General features: G+C 31.9%; 1 protein-coding gene across 4 annotated transcripts in view; it reads right to left on the reverse strand.

Annotated features, from left to right (window-relative positions):
* Positions 1-999: 999 nt before the first annotated feature.
* Positions 1,000-8,826, reverse strand: part of tbl1x (transducin beta like 1 X-linked) — a 33,019-nt gene continuing 25,192 nt past the window's right edge. Inside the window, exons 11-16 of one of the 4 annotated variants that reach the window (XR_015498900.2) lie at positions 7,613-7,687; positions 7,328-7,455; positions 4,593-4,758; positions 4,367-4,468; positions 3,165-3,416; positions 1,000-1,317 (exon numbers count right to left, since the gene is read on the reverse strand). Coding sequence is in view for 2 of the 4 variants with exons in the window: in XM_087266679.2 (XP_087122805.1) it covers positions 3,634-3,678; positions 4,367-4,468; positions 4,593-4,758; positions 7,328-7,455; positions 7,613-7,687 (516 nt within the window). In the remaining 2 variants the exon portion in view is untranslated. Of the gene's footprint in view, positions 3,417-3,618; positions 3,679-4,366; positions 4,469-4,592; positions 4,759-7,327; positions 7,456-7,612; positions 7,909-8,216 lie in introns of those variants that run through there. The other 3 variants (NM_001082994.2, XM_087266679.2, XR_015498901.2) reach the window with 3 other exon arrangements.

Consider the following 8,826-nt stretch of genomic DNA (forward strand, 5'->3'; position numbering starts at 1 on the left):
TAGTACAATATTGGTTGTTGGTCGTCGGCCGGAGGGGTGAGGGAAATCCAGGAGCTCCACTCCCAGCAACAGTCGCATCGCAAATGAGCTCCCCGAACCCTGCCGGAAGCTCCCTTATATACAGGCCTCCAAGACCAGCAGCCAATCAGAACACGGGATCATGCCGGTATGGAAGCCTATGAAACAACAGAAAAACAACAAGAAGGCGGGGCAAAGAAAAAAAACATAGTACAATTCGCAATAATAAGTAAATAAACTTCAGTCGTAACACTGCAGTAAAGGGGGATTTTATTGTGATAAAAGCAGGACGGTGTTCATAACAGTTAAAGCAGCAGATTATTAGTGTGTGTGTGTGTGTGTGTGTGTGTGTGTGTGTCAGTAGATTTTGTGGTGTTAAAACTCTGAATTCTTTATTGAAACAGGTTGGTGGTTCTGCAGTCAGGCCGCATCTTGAAGTCTGAGTCTGCAAGAGCCTACAAGAGTCTCTTACAGTGACGAGAGTCAAGAGTAGTCTAAAATGAGTCTGATTTGAGACAGAGCCGTCTCCTCTATAATCTTTTTAGAAGAGGGCAGTGACTAGAGGTGGAGTTGGCTAAACAAAGCATGCAAATGACGTTTAGGTGAAAGAACCTGCCCAAAGCATTTGCTTCACTTAAGTTTTGCACACACAGTTTTAAATTAAATGATATAATTAAAAACCAAAGAATATGACTTCAGCTTTATATATATATATATATATATATATATATATATATATATATATATATATATATATATAATTGTTAATATGGAACTAGATTATGTAAATTATATTTAACACTGTGTTTTTGTTTGATATTAATGAACCTTACTGCAAAATATGACCTGCAATTCTTTAAAATCAATTTTAAAACGACAAATCCCAGACCATCAGAACACCTTTGATGATTTATGCACATTATAGACCAATGATATTTCACACTACAGATCTGGAGAGTTCAACAAAACACAACTCATATATTTGCATGTAAGAGATCAGTTTATTCCTCTTTTTCATCCCATCACAGCTGATCCTGACACAGAATCTGATCTCCACACCACGCAAATCACATTTGCTGCCAATCCAGCAGGCACAGTGCGCACAAAATCAAAAATAACGACATAAAAGTATGAAAGATTTCCAGAAAAAAATGATTGGCTTATAAACATATATACACAGTTTATAAAATGTGTATTTTCAGTCTCATTTACATCTTTACAGTCATTAAATGTACATCCAGTGAGGAGATCACACATACCGCCAGCTATATACAGATCAACACAGCATTATTCACCCTCCTGTCAATTTTAATTCTATGTTTCAGATGTTAACATTTTTCAAGTGCCGTTTAACAAAGCAAGAACATTTTTCACAGTATTTACCTCAATAATTATTTTATTTTAGTTTGGCTGATGCACAAAAAAAGTGTTAAAGCATAAATAGATGGATATATGTGCTTTTATTGGATATTTTAGGTGTAATATTTATTTATTTATTTAAGTTTTGATTAGTTTTCAGTTTTAAATGTAGCTTTTATTTTAGTAAACAAATCTAGTTTTGTTTTTTAAAATAATATTTAGTTTTTTTATTGCGTTTAATTGTTTTAATTATGTCTTATTACTTATTTTATTATTGTTGTTGTATTAACTATAATAAATAAAAGGTTTAAAATAAAAAGTTTAATTTTAGCTTAACATTAAATAATTTATCATAATTGATTTTAATTTATAATCATTTATATAAGGTTTTGCATCTTGCTTAAATAAGTTTTCCATTTTAATGTAGCTTGACATGATTTTAGTACACGATCATATCTAGTTTCGCTTTTATAATAAAATTACATTTTATTGTGTTTATATATTATTTTTAATAAATATAATGATAAATACTTACCATATTATATGCTATTACAATTATTATTATTATTTTAAACATTTTATTCATGTTTTTACTACATATTTCAATGAGATTAGACATTTGACAACATTTGATAATTTGCCACAGTTTTGGGTCTTGTTTAAATTAGTTTTCAGTTTTAATGTAGCTTAACGTGTTATTTTAGTAAACAATCATATCTAATTTTGTTTTTATAATAATATTAAGTTGTGTAATTGTGTAATAATTGTGCTTATATCTTATATTTAATGAATATAATACTAATTACTTACCTTAGTGTGTACTATAACAATTATTATTATTATTTAAAACATGTGTTTTTAGTTCATATTTTCAGTGAGATGTTTAATTTTAGTTTAACAATTAATAATTTATCCAAGTTTTGGGTCTTGCTTCAATTAGTTTTCAGTTTTAATGTAGCTTGACGTGTTATTTTAGTAAACAATCAAATCTAGTTTTGTTTTTATAATAATATTAAGCTTTTTATTGTGTTTATATATTATATTTAATTAATATAATACTAATTACTTTCTATATTATGTACTATTACAGTTAGTATTATTATCTAAAACATTTTATTAATGTTTTTACTTTAAGATTTTAGTTTAACCTTTAGTAATTTATTAAAGTTTTGGGTCTTGTTTAAATTAGTTTCCAGCTTTTATTTTTGGACATTTATTTATTTTAGTAAACAATCATTTCTAGTTTTGATTTTTATAATCACATTTGGTTTTTATAATAATATAATGAAAAGGCAAAAACTGTAAAGGTCAATATTATTACTATTTGTGTTTTACATACTAGATTTTATATTTGATAACTATATTACTAATTATTTTCAGCATTATGTACTATTACAATTAGTATTATATGCTAATACTACCAAAATTAATAATAATAATAATAATAATAATAATAATAATAATTTTTTATTGTTATTATTATTATTAAAAAGAAAAATAATAATTGTTATTATCATTACTATCATTAATATTAATAATAACAAGAAGTAGAAAAAGAATAATATCTTAAATACACTTTTTATTTATGCTAATACTTTATATTTTCAGTAAAAATAATCTGTTAATAAAAAAGTATAATTTTGTTCATTTAGATTGGCACTTGGCGAAACTATCCAAAAATAAATTAAGATTTCACAGGAGGGTGAACAAATTAGCCTCCAACTGCATTTAAAATCTGAGAGTTATTCATATTAATAAAATCTCCTCCCCGCAGGCTCTACGTTCACCTCCATAACGCTGGAAAACATGTTCCCGCTGCTCCTGGTCTGGAAAATCAGCTTGTAATAAAACTCTGAAGGAGTTCCTGGGCGTCCAAATATTTGTTTTCTTACTGCATGGGTAAACATCGGACGCTCGATTTCCTCCAGTTCGCTGTTCAGCGTTCAGTTTGTGTTTCTTTCAGCACTAAAGGCTTTAGCTGCACAATCCCACGTTCGAGATTCTCCGATCGTTTACTTCCGTAAATCAAGAACACAGACCTGGAATGATATCGTTTATACACTGTTATTGACATCAACTATGAGAAACAATATTACAGTGAACAATGAAGCTGGGAAAATGCATTAGTTAATTGGGTTTCCTTACTAGGCATTTAATGAATATTATACTAATTATTTTTAGTATTAATAGAGTTTTTATTATTATTTTTATTATTATTATTATTATTATCATCATTATCATCTCGGCTATATTTATTTATGCTTTTACTTTGTATTTTGTCCGTAAATCAAGAACACAGACCTGTAATATTAATATATAAAAGCTGGAAAAAGGTAATTAATTAATATCTTATTTAATTGTGTTTCCATCAAATGAATTTAATTAATACATTTTTTTCAGAATTATTTACATACTAAGTTAGTATTATTATTATTATGATGATGATTATCTCAACTATTTTGATATCCTTATACTTTATATTTTCAGTGTAAGTATTTTTTACACAAATTTTTATCCAAATTTTGGGTCTTGTTGCAAAATGAGCATTAGAAATGCCAAGTTAGAAAGACAAAAAAAAAAAAAAACTAACACAATATGTACTAAAACTACAATAAAAACTAATAAATAAATATAAAAGTAAAAAATTAACACTTAAAATGCATAAATAAAAATATTTGAAAAAATAAAAATAAAATATTACATAAAGCACAAGAGAGATATTATATTATATAAAGAGGTAGTCAGAATAATAATAATAATAATAATAATAATAATAATAATAATAATAACAACAATTATAACAATAACAATAATAATCTAAAAACACAGATTAAACTGTTTTTATGCATTTTAAACACATTTTGACTATATGGTTGACTATATGATATGAAAAAAAACTTAAGTTTTAATTAATTAAAACAAAAACAAATATAAATTGCACTCTAATAAAAATATATATTTTCAAATGATTTAGTAAGTGAAGACGCACCGATCCATCAGACGCACTCGCTCCGACTTTATCACCAACACTGTTCCAGCAAACCTCGAATATTCCTCCAGTTCCTCTGTAGCTGTTTACCAATGATCCGCTCTGAGGACATAATTATATTCATATCAGTATTCAGAATCATCAGTGTGTGCGCGCATAACTATGTTTTTGCAAATGTTTTATGTATGTAACTGTATCTGGTGAGAGTTAAAGCTGCAGCACTGACCATCGTGTCCCAGATGTGAACACACTTGTCGAAGGATCCGCTGGCCAAGAACTTTCCGTCAGGACTAAAGGCCACGCTGTAGACTGGCTCCTGATGTCGGGTGAGTGTGTGTGTGCAGACGCCACGGTCCACATCCCATAATCGCACCGTCGAGTCGAAGGATGCACTGAGGAACGAGAAGCAAAGCAGAGGAATCACGGACCATGTGCCATTAGCCCCTTTCACACAGTCATACTGGTAAATATTTGGAAAATTTCCAGAACGACTTTACCGGTTCAAACAGGCGAGGATGTTATGGAATTTTTCCGAAAAAGTGCATTCACACATCCATTGCAAAATAGCGTTAAATTCTGACATCATTAACCAGAAATGAGCTCTAAACGGCTGTGCTTGTGTTTGTAAACATTTGACTACATCACAAACTCTGTGGATGATCAGTATTGTGAACAACTTCGATGAAAACGTATAGAGAAACACTTTCGCATGCTGAGATGTACATGATATGTGTGTGCTGGCACTCACGGGCTGTTTCACGGGCACACGCAAAGCTCGAAGGTAAACAAACAACGGCTTATCATAAGCATCTAATCGATAATTATCTACACAGTTGGCGTTAAGATGAACATATAAACGTGATCTGACTAACATCTAGCAGCTAAATGTGTCTGGGAAAATATTTAAAGGCTTTTATTCTCATAAACTGCCCGGACGTGAATGCGTCTGACTGTTCTGATTGGCTTAAGCAGATGTCTTACGTTAGCACGTTCTAGACGTGCACGCGCTCTTTCCGGCAATCTTCCTTCTGCGTTCACACAGCGCCGCATTCCAGTATTGAGGTATCACAAATGCACACCTGAGGTGATGATGTCATGAAGAGGACTGGCTGTTACAACCAAAGACCATAGAATCACCAAGAGGCGACACTCTTGTGTAATTTAGGAAACAGCCACTAGATGGCGCGGCAGATATTTTGGAATGAAAACTCCAATAGAACAACAGCATATTATAAGTCTGAAAATAAACTATTAAAAGTGCTGATGATTGTGATTAGTGTTGTATTGTTGTCTTTCAGGTTGTATCTCAGCTTTAATATGCTTTTTAAATAAATAAATAAAAAACAAAGCAGATGCTCGCCATCACAACAGTAATGGGTTGCAATAGACGGCCGATCACTTTTACTTAAAAATGGCGTAATCCAGGGATGTTGCTGGGCGCTGCTGTTGCAATGAAACGTTCTAATGAGTGTCGCCTCTTGGTCATTCTAAGCTCTTTGTTACAACTCAGGAGTGTATTTACGATTGAAGTCAGATTTATTATCTTTCAAATATTTATCAAATTATTCAGGAATTTTTCACAGTATTTCCTATCATGTTTTTTCTTCTGGAGAAAGCCTTATTTGTTTTATTTCGGCTAGAATAAAAGCAGATCTTAACAATTACAAACTTTACAATTGCCCACTGATAAAGAGGAATGGTCTCTATCAAATTTTAAATGCTTTATATGGGCAATATAGGATCATTCTGGACTGGGTACATAAATCTGAAGATGCTCTGTGGGTAGACATTAAACAAGAGCTTTGTAACCAGAAAACCCAAATTTCCGACAAGCTAAAAGAAAACCCACTCAAAACATGGTCGCAAATCAGAAGATTGCTTAAGTACAATCAGAACCTGCCTATTCCATCCACACTGACCAGGATTACAAAGTTTTATCATATTTATATGGGCTCTCAATTTGGTAGCTGGATTAATTTGGGAATATACAGGACATATGATCTCTTTCATGAGGATATTTTTATAACATTTGAAGCATAATACTATCCCTAAAATTATTTCTTTAAATATCTTAAGACATTTCATTCTTACTGGACGCGGCAGTCTTACCTTGAATAGCTCTGATTCTTTTCGGATTGATTCTTTCTCATGAATAATGAAGTGAAGCACTATATTTCCAAATTTTACTCAATGATAAACCAGTAGCAGACAATCTGATTTCAATGCAGAAGACATGAAGAACTTAAAATGTGACATTGACAGAAATGTGTGGGATGATATTATCTGACTACCCCTGAATATTTCAATCTGCAACAGATTTAAAGAAATGCAATTTAATATTGTACATAGAGCCTACATATCCCCAAATAAATATAGTACAATAAGTAACACTGTTTCAGCTTAATGTCCAAAACGCAATAATAGTATCGGCACATTCTTTCATTGTCTTTAGGAATGTCCTTTGATTGCTGATTTTTGGAATATGGCCAATATATTTCGGTGCATTTGAACAAATCAGACTTATTAAACAGGTATACTTAGTAAAATAATATTTTTGTCACCAAACATCTTTAAAAATAGAAAGACACATTTAAATTCACACAAAATATTGCAATAACGTCAACTAAATTTGATATATTTTTTGTTTCTCTTAATTGTTCCTCTTTTTTAACTATTTATTGTATATTTTTTCATAACGTAAATGTGTGCATAAAAATTTTTGGACTGTTATTATAAGTTTTTTTTGTTAGATGAGCTCCAGATTTGTCTTTAGTACTGACTAATCTAATGTATATGCACAAATATAATATTGTTAAGCATCCTGTAGAAAATATCAATCTAAATATGAATCTGTGAGGGGTGCACTCATATATGCTGAGCACTGTATATTAAAACCATATTTAAAATACCTAAATTGAATAATTTTAATCAAATTAAATTAGTAATCATAATGGATGTTACCTGGCTAGCAGGATGTTAGCATTGGGGTTGTTGCTGCCGATGCCCGTGGGGCTCCATTTGATGGTGTAGATCTCTTTACTGTGTGCTTGAAGATCGTGAACACATGAATCCTGCTTCATACTCCAGATCTGCCACGGGAAGAAACATGTCAGCAAACTCTAAATCATATTTAATATTTCATGCTCAACAGTCCATAGTGCATTTGCTTTGAAATGATCCAACATTGTGTTAGATTAGAAATGTGGGTAAAAATTAAGAATATTAGCATGTGTGAAAAATGTCTACCTTTAAAGTCATGTCATCTGAACAGGAAGCGAGCAGCATCCCCGACGGGTCCCATTTAATGGCGTTAACTTCATTCTGAAGGCAGACAAACACCGTTTATTCACCTGTCATTCACAGCAGTACCATAAAGCCAGATTAGCAGGTTAACCAGTTAAGTTTGTTTCATTTGACTTTAGGTACCATAAATAGGTCAGATTAATCGGGGGTTCCGGTTATGTTCTGGCTTTGATCAGGATATGATCTGAGTATGTTCTGGCTTTGTTTGGGTTAAGTTCTGGCCATGTTTAGGATGTGTTCTGGGTATGTTCAGGATATGTCCTGGCTATGTTTGAGGTAAGTTTTGGCTATGTTCAAGTTATGCTTAGAATATATTCTGGCTATGTTCAGGTTAAGTTCTGGCTATGTTTAGGTTATGTTCTGGGTATGTTTAGAATATGTTCTGGCTATGTTCAGGATAAGTCCTGACTATGCTTGAGGTACGTTTTGGCTATGTTCAGGTTATGTTCTGGTTATGTTTAGAATGTTCTTGGTATGTTCAAGATATGTCCCAGAATATTTGAGGTAAGTTTTGGCTATGTTCAGGTTATGTTCTGGCTATGTTTACAATGTTCTGGGTATGTTCAGGATATGTCCTGGCTATGTTTGAGGTAAGTTTTGGCTATGTTCAAGTTATGCTTAGAATATGTTCTGGCTATGTTCAGGTTAAGTTCTGGCTATGTTTAGAATATGCCAAGTTTGTTCTGGCTATGTTTGTGTTAAGTTCTGGCTATATTTAGGTTATGTTCTGAGTATGTTTAGAATATGTTCTGGGTATGTTCAGGATAAGTCTTGACTATGCTTGAGGTAAGTTTTGGCTATGTTCAGGTTATGTTCTGGTTATGTTTAGAATGTTCTGGGTATGTTCAGGATATGTCCCAGAATATTTGAGGTAAGTTTTGGCTATGTTCAGGTTATGTTCTGGCTATGTTTAGAATGTTCTGGGTATGTTCAGGTAGTTTAGAATATGTTCTGGCTATGTTCAGGTTAAGTTCACATTACATTTCATTGCAGGTTCTGGCTATATTTAGAATATGTTCTCAGTTTGTTCTGGCTATATTAAGGTTATGTTCTGGCTCCATTCAGGTTATGTTTTAGCTTTGCTCAGGATATGTTTTGGGTATGTTTAGGATATGTCCTGGGTATGTTTGTGGTAAGTGTTGGCTACATTCAGGTTA

This window comes from Danio rerio, chromosome 9 (assembly GCF_052040795.2).
Source record: "Danio rerio strain M-AB ecotype USA chromosome 9, GRCz13ab, whole genome shotgun sequence".
NCBI lineage: Eukaryota > Metazoa > Chordata > Actinopteri > Cypriniformes > Danionidae > Danio > Danio rerio.